This window comes from Puma concolor, chromosome B3 (genome assembly GCF_028749965.1).
Source record: "Puma concolor isolate L17-30 chromosome B3, mPumCon1.1.hap2, whole genome shotgun sequence".
Classification (NCBI taxonomy): Eukaryota; Metazoa; Chordata; class Mammalia; order Carnivora; family Felidae; genus Puma; species Puma concolor.
Genome location: NC_141672.1, coordinates 147,812,635 through 147,838,355, shown reverse-complemented (window position 1 = coordinate 147,838,355; position 25,721 = coordinate 147,812,635). Strand labels below are relative to the sequence as shown.

Sequence of the window (25,721 nt, the reverse complement as noted above, 5' to 3'; positions counted from 1 at the left end):
CGGACAAACCCTGGTTCCTGAGCTCCCGCTGACCCCAGGGAACTCTGGCTCCAGAACAGGGCCGTCCCTTCCCCGTCCCCTGGCTCTCTCGCCGGAGCCACAGCTGACCTGGCCCCAGCGGGGACCGCGTACCCCGCCCGGATGGCTCACATCCCCGTCTGTCTACGCCAGCAAGGTCCCCGTAGAGATCAGAGCTGTCTTCATGAAAACCAGGGTGACCAAGCGTCCTGGCTGGCCCGGGACGTCCCCAGTGTTAGCACTGGCGCCCGGCATCCTGGGAGCCCTCTCAGCCCGGGAAGGTCAGGATGTCTTGTCACCCCAAACACGAGGACAGGGGGCTAACGTATGACGTCTTGCGGGAGCCCGATTCTCACACTCCTGTCAGCGTGCCCTGACCGGCATCGTGCAGATAACAGAGCATCTCACACTCGCTGCAGGTTTTGGCCAAGTGCTTACCTAAATCCTCAGGAATTCTGAAAATTTTGAAAATGCAGCTTCTTTTCCTTGACACAGAGTCTCTTGCAGTCGGGGGCTTAGGTCATCTTTGTGCGGACCGCTCAGTTGCGCTGTCCCGCGGGGAGCGCTAGGGGGCAGCGTCGCTCTGTGGCTCCGCAGAGGATGGTGGGGGGGGTGGATTTGGTGGCGGCAGTTTTGGTGGCTCTCCGGATGTAATTCCTGGTGAGGGTGGGGAGCCGGCTTCGTGACGGTGCGGCGTAACGATGGCTTTGCGCCATTTGGAGAGCCACGCGTTCGGCCCCCATTTGCCCACCACGCAGGCGAGCCTGTGGCTGGCGCCTGGCACCCTGTCACCCAGGCGTCACAGGGGGCTGCAGGTCTGTCTCTGCAGTGGTGCATACGTGGCCCTTCAACTCTTCTTTCCCTTCCTCAGCACTTTTCTTCCCCGCCGCGCCTGCCCTTCGTGCCTGGGGGTGTTTGTCGTCACTGCCGTGTCCCTACTCTTGCCTCGTGCCTTCTGTTCTGTCCCTGGCGGCTAGTGTGGCCCGGGCGTCTGGACATAAGGGATTCCAAACCGGCATTGGAGCCCATCATCAGGGCAGCAGATTAGGACTCTGGCCACACCGCACGGAAAGCAAAACGAAAACAACCAAATGATCCCATTTTAAGAAGAAAATAGTCCTTTGCCCTAAGTCCAGTCCCAGAGTCCCCCAAGTTACCCCGAAGCCAGAGAATACGATTTATCTCATGAGGGGCCTCTCTCGTGCGTGTGTGTGCACGTGTGTGTGTGCGTGCCTGGGGATGGCCCTGCCTGTGCACCTGGCCTTTCCTGGTGGCCGGGGCGTCCTGTACCTTCCCTGAGTCACCGCTGCCCACCTGGGGCTGGAGGTGGGGATCGTGTTCCCCACGAGGCCGGCCCACCTTCCGCCCCCGGGCCCAGCGGCTCCAGCGGGGGCTTCTCGGCACCGGCGGCCGGGCGGCTGGCCGTCCTCTGCGTGGGGCCCACGGGACCGCACCTCACTGGCCCCTCAGTCCCACTGGGAACAGGGTGGGCAGTGCAGTGGCTCAGGCTTTCCCCAAGGAGCCCCCCTCGGCCCGAATGGCCAGGACAGCCATACGATTTCTCATTTTGCTCCTGGGAGATTCTGGGCGCAGTTTATCCGAATTAACTGCCCCAGCATCTTGAGGAGCCGCGTTAATTGCTGTTGGAGGGGATTGGTGTTCTCAGGGGAGTTTGGGATATCAGTTAAACGAATGCCTATCAGGACTGTTTTATGTGTGTATGGAGAGGCCCAGGGAGGTGGGGTCCTGAGGATTCGGTGAGTTTCAACAGGCAGACAAGTTCTTTGAGCAGCTCAGTCCCCAGGTTTCTCCTCTGCATGAGTTTGTTTGGGTTTGGACCGTAGGGGATAGCGGCCTTCCACGCCCCTTTCCCTCGGACTCCTCCAGAGCGGCCACGTTCTCAGGCAGCACGGCCTGTGCGGGTCCCTTTATCGTCCTTAAAGCTTCCTGTCTTCGGGCCCCTGGGGCGTTTGTGGCCTGCCGATGATATGCCAGGGAACAGCGCAGGATGCAGTTGTCGCGGAACAAACCACATGGCGGGGAGCAGGTGCCCCAGAGCTGCGGGGGGGCGGGGGTGACATCAGGCACCGTGGACCTTTGCAGGGCAGCGTTTGCAAGCCGCCGGCGGCCCGTGGGGGCCCCTTTGCACAAGTCCCCGACCACGTAACGAATGGCGCATATATGCACGCCCGCCCTTTTTCCCTTCCCTGTGCCGAACCCGTTGGCTGACCGCATCCAAGCGTTTACCAAACAGCTGGGGCTTGGGAGGGTGGGGCATTTGTCCCCCTGCACGGAGCCCCCTCGGTGCCAGCGGCTCGGGTCGCCAGTGATGTGTCCTGCCTGTAATGAGTCTCCTCGTGCTCTTGACTTTTCAGGCTGGACTTTGACGACGAAGACGGAGAAGGACCCAGCAAATTTTCCAGGTGAGTTTGCTTTATGCCCCTCGGATTCCAAGAAGCCACAGCCGGCTGTCACCGTACCGGGACACCCAGGGAGGGAGTGGCTGTTGTCGCTGGACAAGCCGTTGCCTGTAGTCGGGCCCCTTGCTTGTCCCTCATCCCGGGCCCGTGTGTGACCCAGTGACAGGCAGCTGGAGGTAGCCCTGCCCGCACGCCGGCCAGATCGCAGAGTCCGGTCACCGGGGCAGGATTGTTGGTCTCAAAAGTGCAGTCAGCTCTTTAAACAACGATTGCCGAGCGTTACGGGCTCCTTTTTAAATCTCTTCTTAAAAATATTTTTAAAGTCTATTTTTGAGAACGAGAAAGCACACACGTGTGGGGGAGGGGCAGAGAGAGAGGATCCCAAGCAGGGTCCACGCTGTCAGCACTGAGCCCGACGTGGGTCTTGATCTCACAACCCTGAGATGATGACCTGGGCCGACACCCAGAGTCAGACACTTAACGGACTGAGCCCAGCCACACAGGCCCCTGGACTCCTTTTTAAAAGACCTAGAGCTCAGGTTTAGAGAAAAGACTCGGCCTCTCCTAGCACGGACAAGAAGGGGAGAGGAAGGCAGCAGGTGGCCGGGACGCGGCACTGTGAGGTCCTGGGGGCTGTGTTCCTCACCGGGCACGTTGACAGCGTGGTTAACGGGGCTCAGGGGCCGTCCTGAGTGCAGACCACCTCCCGGAAGGGCGGGGCCGCGGATGCAGGTGGTCAACTATCGCGTACAGGCAGGGTAAGGCAGGCGCAGCCCCTCGGCCCGTCCCTCTTTGTCTTTTCTTTTTCCTCTCTTTTTTTGCGTTGTTCTGTGTGCATTACACTAGGCGGTTTGGCTGTGTGGAGAGAGAGGCACGGACCGCTCGATCCTCTTGGCGAAAGTGCCTGCCCCATCCCTGATTCTCGCTTGTGGAGGGACTTGAAACCCGGCCCCGGGTGATGGGTGCCCTCCTCTGGCGTCTGCACTCCACAGTTTACGTTGATGGCCTTGGTGATTTTTTCTAGGTTTTTAGAAGGATGATGTCCGTGGGGAGCCCCAGGCCCACTGACCTCCCCCGTTTGCTGGCCCCCACAGCAGTTATTTTCGGTCACGGTTCTTTTCGCCCACGTCGTGGCTGTGAATTGAGCACATGTCACCCCAAATGGAGAGGAACACACGTCCCGTTACTATTCGGGGCCTCCTGGCGTCTGCATATAGTAAACATGCCTCCTGGAGGCACTGTCCTCCCCAACCTGGTCCTCCCGTCCTCAATGTGGCTCCGGGGGAGACCACAGAGAGGAGACGGAGAATACTGTGCTCTCTAATGACCCCGGAGTTTTCTAATTGAAACAAGACGTGAGTTTGAGTCACAGAAGCATGTAGTGTTTTCCCTCGGTGTGGACAGAGCTCCAGCTTGGACGCCCACTTGTTTCTTGGGCAAAGCTTTACATTTAGAAAAAAAATTTTTTAACGTTTATTTATTTTTGAGAGACAGAGCACAACTGGGCAAGGGGCAGAGAGCGAGGGAGACGCAGAATCGGAAGCAGGCTCCAGGCTCCGAGCTGTCAGCACAGAGCCCGACGCAGGGCTCGAACCCACGCACTGGGAGATCATGACCTGAGCTGAAGTCAGACGCTTAACCGACTGAGCCCCCCAGGTGCCCCTAGGGAACAGCTTTAATTGCAGGGAGTGCTTTGTTCCCGAAATGGGAGTAGCCCTTGGACGTAAGGGCACATGGCTCCCTGTCCTGGTCCACGGGCGCCTTACCCAGCCTCCCTTCGTAAGGAGACAGCGACCCCCTCCCCCGCCCCCTGGGTTTCTCCGGTCAGAATCCCCCTTGAGATGACATTGCACACCGTGTCGAGCTCAGGAGACCGTGATCCCCGGGGCCTCAGGACAGGGAGGAGGAGAGGTACCGAGTGACATTTGCCTGACATTGAGGATCTGAGTCAGGGATGAAATCACAGGGCAGGCTACAAAGAGCTCATTGTATGAAGGCCCATCTTTAAGAACAAACCTTAGATTCTGGGCAGCTATCTCATCAGCCCGCCCGTCCGCAAGTCAGTTTTTCCACGGCCAAAGTTCACAGCGAGGCCTCTGCGGGCCACGTCCTTCCTTCCACACTTGAGAAACGAGGGGGAAAGACGGGACGTGTTTCAGCAGGAGTCGGGGCCGCACCACTGTGTCACGGGGTGGGGGGTGGTCCACGGACCGGGCAGCCAGCAGGTGCATCCTGGCCGCTCGGAGCTGGGCCAGCCGGCAGAGACCATCCCCAGCCCTCACGCGGCCAGCGGCCAGGGTGCCGTGCGGAGCGGGCTGGAGAGGCCGCTTCGGGTGGCCCCTGGCGGCCGTGTGTGTGGCACGCCTGGGGTCTCTCGGCGTCCTGCCCCTCTGCTCACGGTCAGCCCGGAGAAGCCCCCCAGGGAGGCCCTGGAAGAGAGGGTGGCCAGGTGCCGCCCCGCACCCAGTGCAGATTTGTGACTCAGAATCCGGCGGGGGTGCTGAGCCGCGGCTTCCGGCCCCTGATGTTTGCTCAGCCAGCTTTCCCAGGCTTTCTCCAGGGTGGTCCGAAAGTCAAACCCATCATCAGACCTCATGTCTCAGTTTCTTATTTGGGAACTATGGTCACTGTCACATAGGAGGTAAGTCATGGCCGTTTTCTTAGAGGGACAGCCAGCTGGTTGGGTAGGAGGATGCGGATTTGCCACGGATGCAGGGTCAGGGGTGAGGCAGGTGCACGAAGCGGGGGCAGGGGCCCGGCTCGGAGGGGGTGGGGTGAGGCCAGGGCCGGGACAGATGAGGACCAAGTCTCCATTCTCAGGACGGAGCCTCCTCGGTCTGCGGTCTGCGGTGTGGAGTGGGCTCTAAGGTTTTCCGCCCCCTTCTCTGTTGGCATCCGTGGGATCCAGCCCGGGTCACCCCAGACTTGTCTCGGGCACACCGTGTCGCCTCTGCCGGCCCCTGGACAATGAGGGGGCCAGAGGCAGGGCAGGGTGGGCGTGCATTGGAAGAACAGTGCAGGTTCCACGGGCACCTGAGAGCTGATGCGGGCGGTGGGGGCGCTGTGTTCCAACGGTGGGGGTGCAGCCGTGGGAGGGGCTGGCCGCGGCCTGCGGGAGGGGGAGGGGACAGGAGGTGGGCTACGTGCCATTGGGCCCCACACCGTGCCATGTCTGCATGTGCAGCCGATGGGTGACCGTGACTAGGGCCTCGAGGGCGATAGAGACGGGCGGCCTGAGTGTCACAGGAGGTGCGATTTTTGCCCGAGAGGCAAGAGAAGCAGGGGTGCAGAGTGACCTTGCTTCCGGGGCGGGGTCTGGGGAGGACAGCCTCCGTCGAGAGCACGGAGCCTGACCGCACAGCCGCCCCGCGAGTTCCCGTGTCAGTCAGGGACCCGGGGGAACCGATCACGCTCCAGAAAGCGTTTCTGCAAACATGAGTCTCCCCGGCAGCCGGGAGTGGGGCAGGCCCTCTTTCCGGGAGGCCACCGTGAGCCCCGTCCCCACCCCCGCCTGTGTGGGTGGTCCTGGCCCACCTGGGAGGTGAGCACCTGTCCTGCCCCCGCCCCCAGCAGGGCCTGCAACCCCAAGCCTCCTCCCCACGCCTCTTCCTCCCCCACCCCCGCCGCTGCCCCATGGTGCATTTTCTGGTGGGTCCGGGGTTCCTTTCCGCGTGCGCCTGCGGCCGGGCTCGGCCACCAGCAGTGGGTGCTGGCTCGAATGTCGCTGCAGGGACACCTGACACCCCGGAGCCGCCATCAACCGTCAGACCTAGACGCGGTGCTCTTCGCGTAATTTGCACGTGTGTGTGTGTGCACACACGTGTGCCCACGCATACTGGTTCACGAAAAGAAAGGGAGGGAAACGTGGCCAAGTCAAACCCTTTTGACGTTCGATTTACAACTTCCAACCTTTCATTCCTGCCCCTGCATGTTATCAACCTGGTTTTCTGCCGTATTGGGACTCACTCTGGACCCCGGCTCTAAACACCCCAGAGACCTTGCCGGCCTTCTCACACCTGTTCTGTGAACCCGGCCACAGTGCGTGGGGCGTTCTGTAAGCCTGGAATCAACCCCCCCTGGAGGCTTTACGAGGCTCTCTCCCCCTTCAACGAATGGGTCTAAGCGACCTTCCTGAGGCCCCACCCCGTCTCTGACGTGTCTTTTTCCTGGGACGCGTAGGGCACCTGGCTGCACTGGTCCCCAGCCACTGTTTGTAGCTGTAGGAGCCTCGCTGAGGAACCTCTAGCATTATCTAAAAGGAAAGCTATTCGTGAGAGGAAAGTTTCCACTGAGTCCGCCTTTTATCCTTCATCGCACCTGTTCTGATACTTTCCTCGTGATTTCTGTGTGGTATTTACGCTCAAGAGCACGTTTTTGGTTTGATAGGTGGTGATGATGCTTTAGTTCTCGTCTTTCCCTGTGAATTTGCCACCTGTCTCGTTTATACGTATGACGACTAAAACCCCGTTGGTCCGGGGAAAAATCCGTGTGGCAGATGTGTCCTGCAGAGACCTTCCCCGGCAGAGAAAGCAGAGGGCGGTTGGTTCCCAGAACCCTTTGCCTGCGCATCCTTGGGAAGCCGGGCAGTGTGTTCCCAGGTGGGAAGACACTCCTCGCCCTCCTGACGCAGAGAGGGTGGCCAGGAAGGAGGAGGGGTTCCCCACCGACCTGCCGCCCGGTGTGGGACACGTGCATTGGCCCCGGGAGCGCTCTTCACGGCAGGGAGAAGTCCAGCTGAGCCTTCCTGGCTCCAGAGCAAAGACCCAAGGTGGACGTTTCCAGACTTTCCCGACGCTCTACGCCTCGGTGTCCTTGGAGCTCACGACCCAGATAAGCGGGGCGGACCTCGACAGGGCCACACGGTGACCAGGGCGTTGAGTTGGGGGTTCTTGCAGACTCAGCGGTTTGGGGTTAGGATCTGGGTTAAAACGCTTCGGAATGAGATCCGTCTTCTGGGGGGCAGGGTCTCTAACATCAGGCCCACGTGGGCCGGTCTTCCCTTCGTATGAGATGTTTGGCGCCCACGTGATTGACGTGGTTTTGGTGTCCTTCTTACCTTGTTCGGCTGCCCCCCTCCTCTGTTTCCATCCTGCAGAGATGAATTAACCGTGACTTGTGGTGACAGTGCCCGGAGAACAGCGGGACTTTGTGGGGAGTGGGGAGGAAATCATTTCTGGGGTCACATGTAGTTCCGAGCTGTGTCCCTTGGAAGCCGCCGGGCATTTCCTCCCCCATGACGCCTGTCAAGGCAGGGGCGTTCCGGCTCTGGATCCGGGACCGGTGAGCGCACTGGGGAGGCCTGGCTCAGTTCCTGCTAAGTCAGTACCTCTGAGCCGTGGGCCCCTCTGCCACAGAGGGTGTGGGGAGGGTCCGATGTGGCTGTCGAGGCCTTGGCGAGCCGGAAGGTGCTATGTACACGGGGAGGCTGTGTGTCCTGCCAGGGACAGGGATGACCAGAGGCTGGGCCTGGCCCCCTCTTGGGAGGGTCGGCCTTCTCAGTCCCCACCTCTCTGTGCTTCATGGGGACCTTATCTTCAGCCTGGACGTGTGGCTGCCTTTCGCCTGGGAGAATCTGCCTTGTGTGGCTCCGGGGGGCAGGACACCTGCCCGCTTCCCAGGGAAGGAGCGTCCCTTCCCCCTTCTGGAGAAGCCTCAGACGCCAGGGAGGGTTCCCGGCTGGATGTGCCTCTGCGGATCCCCCAGAGGGCCTGGCCAGCCCCAGCCTCATTATGGGGCTGCACAGAGTGGCTTTTCTTAGGCTTCCTCGGCTCTCCAGATGTTCTGCCCTGCTGCCCAGGAAGGGCTGGCCGGGGCAGGAAGGGTGTTCCCTGAACGCCCAGCAAGATACAGCCTCCCTTCCTGCTGTCAGGAGGAGGGTGCGCGTCTGCCGTTAGGAGTGCCTTTGGGCAGGAGACGGGAGGGAAGCTCATCCAGGGTTCCCATCAGGAGTGTAGGCGTGGGTGGGGACAGGCTGCATCCTGCATCACAGCTGCTGTCCCTGAGCGGCCAGAGTTCCTGCCCGATGTCGTACCCCCTTTGGCAGCCCCAGACAGCATTCTCCGCACACCATCTCCCCACCTGTCTGCTTTGACAAGGTGCAGGCTGGCCTGGGAGGGTAGGGGGTGGGGCAAGGACACCACCCTGAGCAAGCTCACCCAGCCTTTCCCAGAGTCCCGGGGCCAGCACCCCCCCCCCATCCTACCTCCCGTGACAGGTGCACAGTGCTGGGCACAGGTTGGGGGGGGTCCTGGGGCCAGGTGTGTCCCATCCCGCCTCCTGTGACAGGTGCATGGTGCCAGCACAGGTGGGGAGGGTCCCGGGGCCAGCGTCCCCCATCCTGCCTCCCGTGACAGGTGCACGGTGCCGGGCCCAGATTGGGGGGGGGGGCCTGGGGCCAGGTGTGTCCCATTCCGCCTCCCGTGACAGGTGCACGGTGCCGGGCCCAGGTGGGGGGGGGGGGTCCCGGGCCCAGGTGGGGGGTCCCGGGCCCAGGTGGCGCTGGGCTGTTACTCTGCTTCACCCTAAAGGTAATAATCCCGAGGTGGGAGCGCCGAACCATCCCTTCTGCTGGGTTTCCTCTTCACGCGTCATGGAGACCGATTCCAGCAACCCCTCACAGTTCTTTTTAACCAACGGGCCATTCAGTGTTTAATAAGCCTGGAGCGCACCTGTCCTATCCTGGGCCGTAGAAACCCTGCCGGGCCTACAGGCGAGGTTTGTCCATGGTCTCGTCCGTCTGTGGCCCTGGGGATGGCGAGACCACACGGTGCTTCTCACTGTGGGGCCGCAGGAGACACACATCCACGTGGAGCACAACTCCGAGCAGCGGGCGTGCACCCACGTGCAGATTCAGGCGCGCGCGCACGTTGGCTTTGCTTCCCGCGGCTGAGGGATCAGGTCTCCATTCTCTGTGCTTAGTGGAAACTAGTCGGGTGCGTGGGAACAATGACAAGGGCTCAGGACGCCCTTGGAGGTGAGACGGGGCCCTGCGGAAGCCTGTGCCCCACCCCCGGAAGGCCGCAAGGGGTCTGTGTTTGAAGCGGCAGCCGTTCTGGGTCGGTGTTAGCGGACGCGCCGCTCGGTCCTGTTAGACGGCGACCGCTGGTCTGACGTTTGTCTTTCCCCCGCCCTGTTGTCGCGCTCTCGGGAAGAGAGAACCACAGCGAGATCGAGCGGCGGCGGAGGAACAAGATGACCCAGTACATCACGGAGCTGTCGGACATGGTGCCCACGTGCAGCGCGCTGGCCCGGAAGCCGGACAAGCTGACCATCCTCCGCATGGCCGTGTCGCACATGAAGTCCATGAGGGGCACAGGGAACAAGTCCACAGACGGCGCCTACAAGCCGTCATTCCTGACGGAGCAGGTACCGTCTGTGGCCCGTCCGTGGGCCCGCGCGTTCTCACGGAGTCACTGTGGGGAGGGGATGAAGTCACCGTCAGTGGGGTGACACCAGCTGTGCGGGGAAAGGGGTTAAAGGTTGAGGGGTGGGTGGAACCAGGAAGTTGTACCCCTCTCTTCGCGGCGGTGTTTGTCCATCTCTGTCTCCTTTGCTTTTGCATTTCCCGTAAACCTCAGTGAGGCATCTCTCCGAGAACACCCCGGGCTTAGTGTGCGGACGTGGGACCGTGTCCGTGTAAGCCACGTGCCGCCGTGCCAGCGAGTGGTGGCACTCACGGTGGCAGCCCGGGAGCGGTCGTGGTGATAATCGTGGCGTCATCACCGCCGGCTGCCAGCTCTCTGCCCGTTTTCGCGCTTCCTCCTCATTCTAGCCGGGGGAGAGGCCGCTAGTGTTGGTCCTTGCTGTGTAGACGAGGGCGTCGTGGCTCACAAAGGGTCCGGCCACCGCTCAGAGGCAGAGCCGGGGCCTGGCACAGGTTGGCCGGGCCCCAAAGCCGTGCTTTCCATCCGTGACGAAGAGCTCACACGCGGAGTGGTTGGCGGGATAGTGTTTTACCAAGTTTACAAACCCCTGCGTCAACGGGAAGGCCCGTGTCCCACTCTCAGCCCTGGCCTGTGCGCCCGTCAGAGGCAGGTCCTCAAACACTGCAAGCTTCAGTTTGCTCGACTCTGGAATGAACGGAGGCTTTTTGCGTCCCTGACCCCAAACGCTTTTGCAGGACACATGGGCCGGTGGGTCTGGAAGGACTTGGTCCAGGGTGGTGGGCGTGGGACAGGCAAGGTGAGGTGGCCGTGGGAGAATGTGGGCGGGACTGAAGCAAGGGAGACTTTGAGGAGCCCGCAGAGCGTGGCCTGAATCCCCAGCAGTGCGGGGCCACGGGGGGGGGGGGGCCCAGAGCGCGCCCGGAGGGCCGGGGACAGGGCGCTTGACAGGAAGAGGTCGTGGGCGTGCGGCCACAGGGGCGGGAGCGAAAGGCGTGACTAGAGACAGACCGTCTGCTCTGGTGGGGCCGGGCTGTGTCAGGTCAGGGGAGCGAGGTTCCAAAAAGGACGAGGAAGAGGGGCAGACGCAGGTGACTTCCGCTCTGTGGCCACGGGATCTCACCTGCCCTTTCCTGTCGTCCTGGCGCCTGACCTCGCATGTGTGAGGAGGCTGTGGCCTTGCCATGACAGTGACCCGGAGGACCCAGAGCCTGGCGGTAGGGGCCTGGCCGCCAGCCCCGTCTCCCCTCCGTAGGGTAGCCCCACCCGTCAAGGCTCTGCTTCCCACGGGGCCTGGCCGGTGACGGGAGGCGTGAACCCCTGGCAGGTGACGGGGCAGAAACGTGTTACGTGCCCGTGAGCCACCAGGGTAAGAACGACGCTTTCTCTACGGGTCCCTTTAACTCACGACAGTCTTGCCGGGTCCGCCTTTGAAGTTAATCCTCATCCTTAAGTGACTGAGGATGGGGAAGGTGAGGAGGGAGGCGGGTACTCTGCTTCCATGAGTCCGGCCCATTCCGTGGTCAATGGTGACAATAGCTGCACCTATGGGGCGCCGACTGTATGCCAAGCCCTTCCTGAGTGTCTACACGCAAGAGCTCATTCAGCGTCACAAAATCCCACCGGAAAAACCCGTGTGGAGAGACGGAGTCTGAGGACAGTACCGTGCCCGGAGGCACACAGCTGCGTGGGTTGAGAGGCACGTCTTTCCCTCCAGAACCCGTGCTCGCCGGCCTTCCTGTTGGTTTAACTGGAGCTCGGAAGCCCGTGACCTTGATTAGGAATCACGTGCTCCCGGAAGACAAAACCGCGGAGGGGTAGATAGAGGGGCCATGACCAGGGTGAGGCTCCGACCCCTAGACCTTCCCGCAGCCTTCAGCCTCCTCCCCGTCCGCCGGCGCACGGGATCCGCTGTTTCGCAGACATCCTGCTCCCCTCTTACGGTCCTACCGGTTGTGAGCTCTTGTGGTCCTGAACATGAAGGTGTCGACCCATTCTCTGAGCTAAGGAAGCGGCGGGGAGGCACAGATCAGCTGAAGGACGAAGCAAGGGAAGTGGACAAAACAAACTTTTTCTTAGAAAATCCCGTATACTTTGCTTCTGCCCTAGGGTCCCAGGCCGAGGATGTTCAAGTTCTGACCCAGCCAAGAGCTCAGAGCTCCCCAGATTCTGCTCACCAGCAGACCCGCGTTTTCTTTGGGTCCTCGGAGCGCCCTGGGGCTGGGCCCCATGTGTCAGATTCCCGCGTGTGCTGTGGGCGCTCAATCGGTGTTACAGTGGGGCAACATCCGAACCGAGGATTCCCAGCAGAAAGTGGCCCTTTGTGGCGGGAGCCTGCTGAGCGCATGGGGTGTTTGGAGGCGCACGTGTGGGCGCGGGGCATGTGGGAGAGTTAGCTCCTCAACCCCCAGAGGGGCAGAGCACATTGCATCGGACTTGATGCGAAAATGACACGGGTAGGTAGGCTACACTTGGGCCGCCTTCAGGCAAAGAAGAGACATCTCAACAGAGTTGACTCTGCTCCGTTCACGCCCCTCTTGGGATGATGGCGGGGCTGCCCGCTGCCCGTTCACGGATTCCACGCAGCTTCCTTCCTGCCTGCGCTGACCGTCACAAGCCCCGTGAGTCAGCGCGACCCCAGGGCTGGCGCAGCTAACCTTTCTTCTCGCCATAAAGCGATATGGGCAATGCTGTGTGCCCTGCTGCCTCCCGACGCTGCCCGGAGAGTCTGTCGAGGAGTTCTGGAAGTTCGACCGGTGCCCGAATATGAGGAGATACTCCCGTATCCACTGCCGGCATCGCGCTCAGAGCGCAGGAAGGGGAGGAAGTGCACGCCAGCCGTGCGGGAGCGGTGGCTGGGACACTGCCCTCCTCACTGTCCCCTTTCTCTTGCCCTCCCCTCCCTTCCAGCAGCAGCACCTTTTGTACTGAGCCCTGTGCCCCGGGCCCTTCTTGTGCCCCAGCAACAGGACTGCAGCTTGAATATGTAGGCGAGGCTATTCACACCTATGGCAGCCCAGCACATTCTGGTGATCACTCCTTGCTTTCCAGCCCCTGCCCTGGGCAAGAATTTCCTTCTCTCCCTAAGAGAGGGCTGGTTTAGGCAGGGCCAGAAGTCTTTGGAGTAGCTGTATCTCAGAGCTAGGACAAGCTCTGTGCATTTTTTAGCTTATTTTTCAATAAGAAAAAAGCAATCAAAGTTTCTAAAACTGTGTATCCCAGTGAGGGAACAAAAGTCAAAGGTTGCTGATAGGACAACTTAATGAGGCTGCGTTTATCAGTGTTCTGTCCTAACCTCGATCTTCTCTTCCCAGGAGCTGAAGCACCTCATCCTGGAAGCAGCCGATGGCTTTCTGTTTGTAGTGGCGGCAGAGACGGGACGGGTCATTTACGTGTCTGACTCCGTCACCCCCGTGCTGAACCAGCCCCAGTCAGAGTGGTTTGGGAGCACCCTGTACGAGCAGGTGCACCCCGACGATGTGGAGAAGCTGAGAGAGCAGCTGTGCACCTCCGAAAACTCCATGACAGGTTAGTGCTGCCCCCTCCCTGAGGCTGTTTGAGCCTGGAGAGGGATGTCTTTCAGTAAACAGATCGGGAAGCTGGAGGTCAGAAAAAGCTGCCTAAAGGTGAAGCTGGAGGTCAGATAAAGCTGCCTAAAGGTGAGGGGATCTATTTAACTTGGCTTGTGCAATGACTTCATTTACCTTGTAACATTTAAACAATTCGATTTTAATACATAAGGGTTTCTCCCCCGCCATATTCTACCTGCAATTAGGGGATGTTGTCACTAGGAGGCGATGTTGCTACATTAGCCAGAACCACATGTTCTGTGATGAGGTTTACGCCTCTCAGAGCTTAATTATGGTGATCCTGATCGTAGGCATTTATTACCTAGGCCTTACTTAGTTCCCTGCAACGAAGTTCCTTATTGTAACATCTAAATAAAGTCAGTTCTGCTATAACACAACACACGCATTCCTGGAAGTCACCGCGGTATGCAGACTCTGGAGATAAAAGCTGCAGCGGGAAGAGACAGGTTAGGAGCACAACACTCAAGAACGGATCACTGACAGATAAAAACAGGAATAGGAACCTGGTAAAAACGGGAGCATAATTTTGCACATTAAACGGTTAAGAAATTCATAAACGTGAACGTGGCACCAGGCCTTGAGACTGACGTGAAATTTACTCGTACAGGTGGGTCCTGGAAGGGTTGCCACTTGCGTGCTTTTGTGCGAGGACAGTCACGTGATGTTAGAAGTCGAAAGGTGGTTGTGACGGCGGATACAGGTGGCTTGTGACGCGTGACAGCCTGGGGGACCCGGCAGGCGTCTGAAGCGCGTGCGTGTGTGAGCCGCGTGCTTCCGTTCAGCTGGGTGCGCTTCTCTGTGTTCACGCAGCGTTCCTTGTGGACAGAAGCACGCATAAGCGCACACAGAGCTCACATCGTACTCGGATTGTTCCCCAGCAGCTCAGTCGCGTTGGAACAAATTTGCATTTTCAGAACAAGCCACTGGGCTGTCGTGTTTGTGTTGCTCTGGGTGGTAGACACGTCTGTGCCCTCAGTTCCCTGCTGCACCGAGAGCCGCGGGGTCTACGTCTACGTGTGTGTCCTCAGCAGGAGCCTGGTGAATGTGGGGGGGGGGGGGCGGTGAACGCTTTGCCCGTTGTGTCCGTTTGCTAGGGCCGCCGTAAAAAATACCAGAGACTGGTGGCTGGCACAGCAGAAATTTATTTTCTCACGCTCTTGCACTCCGGGACACTCCGGAAGTCCAAGACCCAGGCCTTGGTAGACTGTGCTTCCCCTGAAGCCTCTCTCACCGGCTTGTCCCTGGCACCTGCCCGCTGTGTCCTCACGTGGTCTGCTCTGTGCCCAGGCGCCCCCGATGTCTCTCTTCCTGTGAGGACATTGGTCAGATTAGGGCCCCACTCTCATGACTCTATTTAACATTATCTCCTTGAAGGCCCTGCCTCCACATATAGTCACATTCTGAGGTTCTGGGGGTTAGGGCTCCACCATACTCATTTCGGGGGGACACAGGCCGGCCCCTAACACTTACGGTAAGACTGAGGCAGACGTGGTCAGAAGTAATGGAAGTACAGCTGTTTCTGGACGATACTGGTAATGGTCTCAGTGTTGGTGTCAGTGACATGTAAGGGGGGGCAGTGGGGAGTTATGGGGACGGGGCCTGTGCTGTGCTCGCCTCCGCGTGGCCTGTAACGGTGACGCCTGGCCGGTCAGGGAGCTCCACGCACAGGCTGAGAAATGATGCTAAAACAGACTCTGCAGTCGCAGCCTCGAGCCAGATCAGAGAGCCCCACGTAGCAATTCCAAGGGAGACGCTTTATAAAGTTCGGCATTCCAGAGGGACTCGAGAAGGACAGTAAATCAACCAGGAAGTGTTGACAGCTGGAGTCACCTTTTCCGGAAAGAGCCGTCTGTCTTTCCCTACTTTCCCTAGGCTTCTGGGTCTGACCACAGGATGTGGCTTTTGGAAACCCAGTCAGGAGCCCCGCCTGGGGCAGATGGCAGAGGGGGTGATGGTCAGGGGGAGGTCAGGCTCTGGCCATGGGTCTAGCTGACTCACCAGACCTGGGTGGACACGTAATCAACCTCGGGGGTTATTTGGGGCCTTTGGCTACTGGGCTGGGGTCTCAAGCCCTCCCGTCCCTTCATTTCTGGCGTGGCGAGCAAGGTCGCGGCCCCCCGGTGGGGGTCAGCTTGGGAGGGTGAGGGGCAGGGGGCCGGGCAGGTCGCTGGGAGTGGCGAGGGGGGGTGGCGCTCCGCCTGGCCTCTGGGCCTCTCCGTTGCACAGTCCATGCCTCAGCCGTGGGACCCACAGGGTGGGCTTGTGCCACGTGGGGGGCGCTTGGGGGGGGCATTGAACGTGCACCGTAGGGGGGGCATGTCGTCACGGGACGGTGGGCCCGCAGTCCCCCTCACTGGACGGTGGGCCCGCCTTCCTCCCAGAGACCTCTGCGCTTACAGAAAAGTGGCTGTGCAGCCAGCCCGGGTTCAAGTGACAGATAACCAGCCCCGACTGGCTTGAGTGACACAGGGACTATCGCTGCCGGACGGCAAGGGCCTGCCAGCTTCAGGTGCAGACAGTGATCAGACGCTGGAAACGGAACCACGCTCCTCCCTCGTCACTCGGGAGTCTGCACTTGCAAATCTGCCTCTTGGCAGAACTCAGTCGTAACCCCAAAATGCATTTGCAGGCAGATGCGGACGTGCACAGAGGGGAGAAAATCTGAGTCGCTGGGGCCCGCGTTTCTGGCTAAGGTCACACGGGAAGGTCGCTGCCCTTGCCTCCAGCCCTTTGTGCTGCCCTGGGTGGTTTTGCTCTGTTTGGTTTTGCATGTTCGTGCTTTTGTCGGAGATCTTGCTGTCGAAGATGACCCCGGAGCGAAGGCTGATGTGCTGGCCGGGGTCCGCGAGGGCGGGCCGCCGTGTGCCTCACGGGAGAGACCCTCGTGTGTGGGTCAGCTTCTCGCGGGCACGAGTCACGGGGCTGGTGGCCGGCAGTGCAGGGTTACCGAGTCGGCGATACCGAATGAGGGGTCTCGGAGCAGAAACGCACCTGAGTCACGGTTCCGAATCCCAGATGACGACGGTGCTGTGCGCGGAGGCTTTCCGGGAGCTGTTGTCTCGGAGCAGCGGTCCAGTACCCGCTAGTTGGTGTTTGCAGTGACTTCGTAAAATGTAACTACGCTGGCTGGGCATGGTTTTCTCCATCTCCCGGCTTCGCTTCTGTAGGTACGCCCATACGCGAGCAGCCGAGCGTGTTTAATGCGTATGTTTTCGTGAGTCTGGTCGTCCGCACACACCCGGGGATACCATTGCCACCGCCGGGGTACTAAGCACATCCGTCACCTCCAGAAATTTCCCGTGTTCCTTGTGGCTTTTTCCTTTTCCTTCTCTCTCTCTTCCTTTCTCTCCTTTTTGTGCTAAGAACACTGGATATGAGCTCTCCCCTCTTAACGTGTTTCAAAGCGCCCACCCCTGGGGGCAACGGGGCGGCTCAGTCTTGAGCATCTGCCTCTTGATTTCAGCTCAGGTCATGATCTCACAGTTGTGGGATCAAGCCCCGCGTGGGGCTCTGCGTTGACAGCGCGGAACCTGCTTGGGATTCCGTCTCTCCCCCTCTCGCTCTGGTCCTCCCCCCCCCCCCATAAAATGAACAAATAAAATAGGTGTTTTTAAAGCACGCTCTCTGTATTAGCTGCAGACACAGTGTTAGCCGGCTGACTCCAGAACTCACTCACCCCACGCGATTGAAACGTTGCGCCCGTTACGCCCCAGCTCCCCGTTTCAAACCGCCCTCGTGTTCTCTGCTCCTGAGTTGACTCCTGTAGATTTCTCACGGAAGGGGAGCCATGCAGCGGTTGTCCTGTGAGGGGCTCACGTCACTTAGCATGCTGGCCTCTCAATTCATCCAACGTGCTGCAGATGATAAGCTCCCCCCTCCCCCACCGCCTTTTTCAGGCCGAGTGATACTTCAGGGTGTGTGTACCACCTTTTCTGTGTCTGTCTCTCTGTCGCTGGGCTTTGGGCTTCCTTCTGTATCTTGGCTGCTGTGAATAACGCGGCAGCGAACGTGGCGTGCAGACGCCTCTTTGAGGTCCTGTTTTCAGTTCTTTGGGGTCTGTGCGGGACCCGGGAGGGGGGTTGCTCCTGCGCGGGGCGCATTCTCAGGCGGGCTCTCCTCACGTAACGGAGGTGTGTGTTAGCAGCCGCGGGCCCCGTGGACCGCTCGGCAGAACCAGCAGAATCCGCCTTCTCCGGGCGTCCCCGCAGAGAGCTCAGGACCTGCCCTGCCCACTTCGGGGGGGCCAAGGAGTCTGGGCCTGGGGGGTGAAGCCGGAAGGTCAGGGAGGGGTGATTCCCCGTGGAAACGGGGCGCAGTCGCCACAGGGAGGGAGGTTTGCACCGGCCGGCTGGGAGAGCTGGCCTCTGTGGTGTTAGCGGTGGTCCTTTCGGGGAAGGGCGGGGGCACATCTTGATTGCTGGGGGAACGCTGGCATATTTGCGTTCCGGGCTTGAGACGGAGGGGAAGCTTCTGGCAGAGGCGAGGACGGTGGTAGGGGTCAGATAAAAGTCGGCGGGCGTGGGGGGCGTGCTGCAGAGACACGTACCGAGGACGTCTGAGTGACCTCAGCCGCAGCCCGCCGGGGGGAGGGAGGGAGCTGAGGAGAGGCCCGGGGCTTCCCAGGTGATCCCAGAGCCTCTGAGGGTGACTGAGTCTGCCCCACGGGCCGGGGTTCGGGGGGCAGGCAGCACAGCGAGGGAGCACAGAGGGAGCGCGTCCTTCTCTGCGTCCGTGGCCTTTCCCAACTTCCCCTCCACCCCTGTCCGTGGCCGCTAAGCTCTGGCCGGCCTCGATCCCGGGAGGAGAAGCTGGAGGCGTCTCATCGGTGACCTCAGGCGCCGTGCCGCGTAGGAAGTGCCCAGCCGCCCCGCCTGGGACGCGGGTGTGGAAACGGGTAACCCGTGGCCCCGACAGAGCGAGGTTGGCGTGGCCCATCCCCTCCGTCTGACTCCTTCTTCCTTTGTCCGGAGAATCGGGCCAGCATTTTGGCTCAATACAGGGAAGAGCTGGCAGTGGTTGGGGCAGTGCGGTGGTGGAGACGGATGTGAGCCAAAGCAGAATTAATTATCCCTCCCTGCCTCCACCCCTGCCCTCCCCACCCTCGCGCCCCTCCCTCCCCTCCCTCCCCCCACTTTCTTTGTCCGTAAGCTCATGCATTCAGCAGGTACCTGTGTGCATGGGGTTCCCAGCTGCTGGCGAATGAATGGACCCCGTTTCCTAGCTGTTGTGATAATCTGGGGAGAGCGCGGGCCGGGTCGGTCCCTGAGGGCTGTGGCCAGAAAGCCCCTTGTGCACGAGCGCCACGAGTCACAGTCAGCTGCGATTAAGCCCCCACCCCCACCCCACGTCTCCCGGGAGCCCCGCTGCGGTCCAGAGATGCTTTCGGCCTTGGCTCACAGGATTTGGCCGGCGCTGGTCTGGGCCCAGACAGCAGCTCGGGAGAGCGGGCCTCCGGGGACCCCTGTTGGGTCCTCGACCTCTCCTCGGGTCTGCGTGACATTCAAGACGGTGTGGGCCTGTCAGGGAGGCAACTCCGCCGGAAGCCAGACCTCCTGAGGCGGGAGCGTGGAGGGCCCGGGAACGTGCATTCCCAGTGGCGCTGCTCGCAGTTTGGCAAGGCCTGGCTTGGTGCCCGCATCCGGGGACGCGACACCACGTCCCCTGGGTTGGGTCCACCTCTGTTTGTCCTCGTCCGGTCGTCTCATCTCTGACTTTAACCTAAGGTGGGGACTGTCACGTTAGCTGTGACCCTCAAAGTAGACGTTGATTTGTGTTGGATGGTAAACCCCGGTGAGATCGGTACCTGTGCTCTGTGGGTTCGCACCACCTGCAGCCCCTGGGAACCTCCTAGAAATGCAGATTCACAGGCCCCATCGTCCGGTGGGGGGGGGCAGGGGCTGACTCAGCACCTGCATTTTCATTTTTAATGTATATGCATATTCACGTCTGAGAAGCCGTGCATTAAAAAACAGCAGGGTGTGGCTGGGGGCCTTCTGCAGCTGCGGCCACGGCCAGGGGGTCTCGGGCAGGGCCGGGCCTTGGGGCAGAGCCGGGGGGAGAACAGTGTCTGGGGTTTGTGTCCCCCCCACCCCCCCCCACCCCCCGGGGCCTGGGGATGCAGCAGCAGGGGAGGACATCACTCTGCAAGTCTGCCCTCCACACGGACAGCGGGGTCAGCAGGGGCTGCCGTATATTCAGCCGGCCGGCATCCTCCACCGCGGCTCAGGGACACAGCGAGGAACCGAGGGCGCGCCCGCACTGGCGCCCCAGACGACCCGGGCCGGAGCAGAAAGCACCCCACCTCCACGTGATACACAGACACGTGTCACGGACCGTGGCTGGGATAGTGGCCGGCGGCTGTCAGCACTGAGCCCCAGACCCTCCAAGACAGCCGGGCCTTCTCGGGGACACTTTGTGAAGAGGGCAAGGGCAAAACCGCGTGGCCGTGGCCGTGCAGTCCTCCCGTGCAGGACCGTCAGGTCACGGCCCCACAGGGGCTCTGTGAGCTGTGGAGCCCTTCCCCCCGCCGCTGTATCAGTTCTGGAAAAGGACGGCCTCTTCCCACGTGTCCTTCACGAAGGTAACTTCATTAAAACCACACTTGCAAATACGTGGCTTATTTTCTTTGCAATACCCAGGCTTCGCCCTCGGACTGGTGCCAGAACCCGAGATCCAAAACACGGCTCGGCAGCCTGTTTCTTGCCTTATGAGGGGAACAGATAAACATGAAAAAGAAAAAAAAAAACTTCCCGATTCTGTCTGAGTCAGCGATTAACAGTGTTACTGGGTTTCTGGGTTTGAAATAGAAATAAAGTGTTTTAGTGGCGAGAGGAGCATGTTTATTTGACTTAGGCCCCAGTGATGTAGTCCACACGCCGGCCCCGGAGGAAACATCTGCGGGCAGGTGCTCCGTGAGCCCACGAGAGAGTGCAGCTGAGAACCCTGGGCTGGTTACTTCTCGTCCTTCTCAGCGACGTTCCCGCTGGAAACCGCAGCCCCCTTGGATCTGTTATCCCAGATGCACTTTGGTGCTGGCTCAGTTCTTTCCTCCCAAGGTTAAATATTGGTACGACCCGCCTCGGTCCCCTGCCCTCCGTACCTGGCGTGCTAAAGCCGCTTGTGTTTTCTCTGTTTTATGTTGAAAGATGGGTCATGAATCTGGACAGGTTTCCAACTCAGCTGGCTGGGTTTGTTATCGCTCCGGTGTCCCGGCAGATAAGGGAGTCAAGTGCAAGGTCTGTGTACCCATCACGGACCCCGGCTGGAGGGCCGCGTCCCCGCTCATGTGCGTGCTCTCCTGGGTGGCTACGGGTGACGCTGGTGTGGGCTTGGGCTGCAGAGGCAGCTGGGGGGCAGTGGAAGGAAGGATCCCCTGGTGCCAGTCACGGTTCACGGCCCTTTACTTTGGGTGGCGGACTTAACCGCCCCGGGTCTCCGTCTCCTCGTCCATGAACGCACCACACCCAGTGAGACGCTGTGCTGACTGTGGAGGGTGTACTGAGAAACAACACTGATGTGGTCTGGCTCTCGGGGAGTCCGTGGGCTAGGGGTGGAGAGAGACATCAGCGACATAATCACATGGAACGGCCATTGCACATCACGACGAGTGTTGAGCAGGAAAAGTCGGTGGGGCGTTGAGAACCTGTTGATGTCGCCTGTCACCAGGCCTGTCTGGTGGGTTGGGCAGGGCTCTCGGGAACGCTTGAGGCCCGAGAAGGTCTGGGGAGGAGATGGTGGGGGGGGGAGGGGGTGGGTGCCCGTCCCCAAGGCGGGAGACGCCACACCCCTACAGGTGTTTGCCCAGAGGAGTCCCGTGATCCAAGTGCAGAGCGGGGAGCGTGTTGTTGGGGGGGGGGGTGCCAGACCAGCCGGGGGACGAGCTGGCGAGGGTGCCAACGGGGCGCAGGGGAGACCGCGGGGCGGGGTTGGGTGCTGTCCGTCTCTGCCACCAGCACGCACCAGGCCGCCGAAAACCTCAGGGATGTCCTCTCTCACGGCTCCGGAGCTGGGAGGTCCGAAATCAGGATGTCAGCACGGCGGTTCCTTCCGTGGACTCTGTGGGAGAGACTGTTCCGCGCCTCCTTCCCGGCTTCTGCTGGCGGCCAGCGGTCCTGAGCCTCCCCGGCTGTAGGCGTCCCTCCCGTCTCTGCCCCGGTCACACACAGCGTTCTCCCCGTGTCTCTGTGCAGACTTTCCTCCTCCCGTCCGCTCCCATCCCTCACCCAGTTTGGCCTCATCTCACCTGTCTCTGCGCGAGGCCACGCCCACCGGTTCCAGGCAGACCCGCGTCGGTGCAGCGATGGTGGGGACGTGGGCTCTCCGGGAGCACAACCAGCAGGGCGTGTTGTTCACTCACCCTCGTTCTTTCTCCACCCAGATAACGTTAAGAGAGCTGATTATCGGGGGACCTTGGTGACCCTTTCTCGCTGCCCCGTGTTGTTACTGCCCCATCTCTTCGGCCGGAAGGGAGTTTAGCTGGGGACAGCAGGAGGCACCTCGTCGGTGGCCCCAGCTTGCCATGTTGAATCGGGCCACAAAACCCACGCCTTCCACGGACGCGTTTGTGTTAACTGCCGGGTCCCCGTGGGCTCATCGGTCCCTCTTCACCGACCGACGTGGCTCGGGTGCGGGAGGCGCTCTGCGTGCCCACGCTCGGGTTTGTTGTGTGTGCCGCGAGCCGCCAGGAGCCAGGAGCGGTCCTCCAGCCCCTCCCCGCATCCTTGCACCTGCGCTCTCCTGCCCCCACTTCCCCACCTCCCCCCCTCCCCCAGCTGCACCTGCTGGCACTGTCTTCTTCCCTGGACGGTGGGGGGGGGGGGTAGGCCCGCCCGAGGGGGGACAGAGAGCACACTCTCTCCCTGCTTCTCCGCGTCTCTCGGATCTGCTGGGGCCTGGAGCGGTCACCCGCCCGGCCCCGTGGTGCCGTGCGATCTCTCAGCAATGCCCCTCTCCTGGGATCTCCTCGCTCCAGCCCCTCGCCCGCCTTCCGACTCAACTCACTGCCTGGTGCCTGGGTCCTGCCTCGGGCCAGACCTGCCACTTGGCAAGGTCTTCATGGACAGAAGCGTGGCCGGGACCAAGGCCCTTTTCCCCAGAGACCAGTAGAAGGTCACCACGGCCGGAGGAGGGGATCGGGGGGTGAGCCAGAGGGAGGCAGTGGTGCGGGGACGCCTGAGGCGGGGAGGTGGGGGCAAGCAGTGGACAGCTGATGGGTGAGGGGCAGTTAGGCCTCCAGCCCGGGACGGGTTCTGCTGTGACAAGGACCCAGCCCGCTCAGGCCCGGCTCTGCCAGTCGTCAGGGTACAGAGTAGTTTCCGGAAGCAGCACTTACTAGCGGATGCAGGCCGGCTGGTGCCGGGCCCTGTGCCTTGGTTTCCCGAGGCGTCCTTTGTGGCGTGGCACCCTGTCCCCATCACCGGGCCCAGACTCCTTTTTCTTCCTGTCCTTGCCTCCCACGCCCCAGGCGCTAGCCGGTTTGGTCCAGAGTAACAGCTCCAGAGTAACTGCTTGTTTGGGAAAGGGACCTGAAACCAAAGCATGCTGGGCTTTGCAAGGCTGAATACTGGTGGCACCGAATGACAGACTTTTGCATCGGTCCCAGAGCCCATATCCGTGGGAGAAGTGACAGGTGTGCACAGCCCTCTTCACGAAGGGGCTTGCAGGGAGGCAGGAAGGCAGCCAGGGACGCAAGGGAGGCAGCCATGGCTGGGAGCCCTGTGTCCCCTGCGCCCCGCACGTGGGCGAGTCGAGCTAAAGCGGCGACGAGGCTAGGTTCTCTCGAGCGGGCCCATCTTCGTATCTCCCAGCCCCTTACAAATGCGTGTGCGTGGCGCTTGGGAACCCTCGATCTTGCTCTAAATCCACGGGGAGACGTCACCACCTCAGCAGAGCGTCGCTGCGTTCCTTTGTGATGCTACAAACCTCGAGGTCTGTTCTCTGCGTTTCCATTTCTGTAGCCTGGCTTTTCCTGAAACGGAACATCCAAGTAATGCTTGCAGAAGAGCAGCTTTGTTAGTAACTTTTTAAAATCCCCAGCCCCTAAAACAGTGGTCCTCAATGTCCGTGCACATCTGAATTTTACTGGCTCTTTTCAGGCTTCTGAGGCTGGCATTGCAACACATTTCTCTGCCTTTGACCCTGTCGTGGTAAAGGCCAGGCGTCCGGACTCGCCCAGTGTGTCCCTCACCAAAAACAAACAAACAAACAAACAAACAAACACCCATAAAAATGAAAGAATACAGCCCGGATCTGTTTTTTAGCAGGACAAACATGTCAGCAGGTTCAAAATAAAGAAGAAACAAAATGTTAACAATGTCGTCTGTCAGCAACATAATTGACAGTAAGCAGCAGGAACCCTGAAATCCTCTTTGCAAGCCTGGAATTCTTAACCAAGTATCTCTGGTCCTAGCTCTGAGGCTCAACCAGTAAATAGACAAAGACTTGATTTCTCCATCTATAATGGGAAATCGGAACAAAAATAACCTATGAGTCGTATTGTTTTTAGGCAGATAGAATTCTTTCGAGTTACTTTAGGACAACTGAAGAGACCAAAGGAATCATTGCTTGCTCCTGTAGGATGCAGGTTTTAGTAAGAGCCTCACGTGGCGGCCGTATTTTGTAATGCTTTGGTTAAAAATAACTCGATTGCAAACACTCCAGCAGGATCAAGAAAATTAAAATAGTTTCCTTTAGCTTCACTAAAAAAAGAGACACGTTTCCTTCTGAGATGTCATGACTCACACCAAACGGTTAAATAAAAATGCATGCACAGCAGTGATCTTTCCTGTTTATTGCTCTCCCAGTAGAAGCTAATTGAGACGAACATCTGCGTTCACTTTTCCTTTTATTTTTGTAGATTCTTTTCTTACGCACCAACGCAGAGCCTCGCCTGCCAGCCGTTTACTCAGGCAGTGATCCGACGACGGATGGGTTTCAGTTTTCCCCTTTCTGGTGATGACACAAATTAGTCTCAAATGAGCTATTTACAATGTCATTCTTTAACCTTGAATCAAGTGCACGTATTCTGAGGGCCCAGAATCAGAAGAGCTCCGTGCCGTGGGGACCTCAGTGCTCATACAGGCCAACTCTTGTCTGGGCCGCCTGGCTCCTTCTGGAATGCACCCTGCCCGGGAGCCCCTGGCCGTGTCAGGAGACAGCCCAGCCGTGGTGGAATGTACGTGCTTATGCTCAGTTCGAAGCCCCCTTGGTCGCCCTGCCTCTGTCCTCAGCAGCCCGGCTGACACTATGGGATGGGGCCGGGAAAGTGCACGTGCCTCACAGTTTGTCCCCATGCACACTCACCTGTGCCCGGGGTGGGGGAGCCAAGAGTGTGGGTCTGGGAGCCATAGTCCGCCATGGGTTTGGGTCCCGGGTTTACCCCAGACCATTTAGGCAGTCGTGAACAAGGTACGGGTTCTCCCTGGGTGCCCGGGTCCCCACTGGCACGAGGACGGTGTGAGTGGCACCCAAGACAGTGCCCTGTGAGCTCGGTTGGTGCTTTCCTCACGCAGGCAGCCTCTGTCTCAGGCCGAGTGCCTGGACAGCAAGCCTGGATGGGGATCTGCGCACACGCTCGGAGAGAGACACCCCTGGGGGGGCCCTAAAGGGGGAGTAGGGCAGGCGACAGGAGGGGCCAGGCCAAGACGTAGCTCAGGAAGGTCTCGCCTCAGCCTGATGGCCCAGGGGACTCAGGAGGAAAGGACACGCTGGAGGCTGTCCCGCTGGAGGCAAGAGGGCGGGCTGTCGCCTGGAGGGGAGGGTGAGACTCCCAGGCATCCTCAAGCCGTGTGGCTTTATGAGAAGGTGCCCGAGTGAGCCGTCAGCTGAGGCGCTGTCAGCAGCTGGGGCGAGGCCGTGCCCGTCCGGTGGGTCCGAGCACCGGGGGATGCGACTGGGGGTCAGCAGTGGCCCTGGCGGCCCTGGAAGGACGGAAGGCAGCCCGTGGTGACCCCCAGGCTGGCCCCTGCGAGCAGCCGAGGCTCTGGAGCTGAGACAGGACCCCCCACGGGCCCTCCTCTCCAGGACTGCCGGCTCCCAGGGCTTGGCCAGCGGGTCTTTGCGGACGAGGGGAAGCACTTGATGGAGTCGGGTGGCGCGTCGTGAGGCCATCCCCTCGTTGCTCGTGCAGCACGCGTAACTGCGCCCGACACGGGAAGCACGTGGGTGGGCAAAGCGGACGCGGTGTCCGTCCGTGGTGGAGCTGGGGGAGGGGTGTGGCTGGGGGAGATGGCCTCTACCGTGATGACAGTGTGGCATTTCCTTTCTAGTTCTTGCAGTGAATTACATTGTTGAGTTTTTCAAAGCGAAGCAGG

At 60.3% G+C, this 25,721-nt stretch overlaps 1 protein-coding gene across 2 annotated transcripts in view; it reads left to right on the top strand.

Annotated features, from left to right (window-relative positions):
• The window catches only part of ARNT2 (aryl hydrocarbon receptor nuclear translocator 2), a 143,676-nt gene that overhangs the window by 41,200 nt on the left and 76,755 nt on the right, over positions 1-25,721 (top strand). For both annotated transcript variants that reach the window (XM_086711748.1, XM_086711749.1), the window contains 3 exons: positions 2,394-2,441; positions 9,590-9,803; positions 13,135-13,348. In XM_086711748.1, coding sequence (XP_086567874.1) covers positions 2,394-2,441; positions 9,590-9,803; positions 13,135-13,348 — 476 coding nt within the window. The remainder of the gene's footprint in view (positions 1-2,393; positions 2,442-9,589; positions 9,804-13,134; positions 13,349-25,721) is intronic.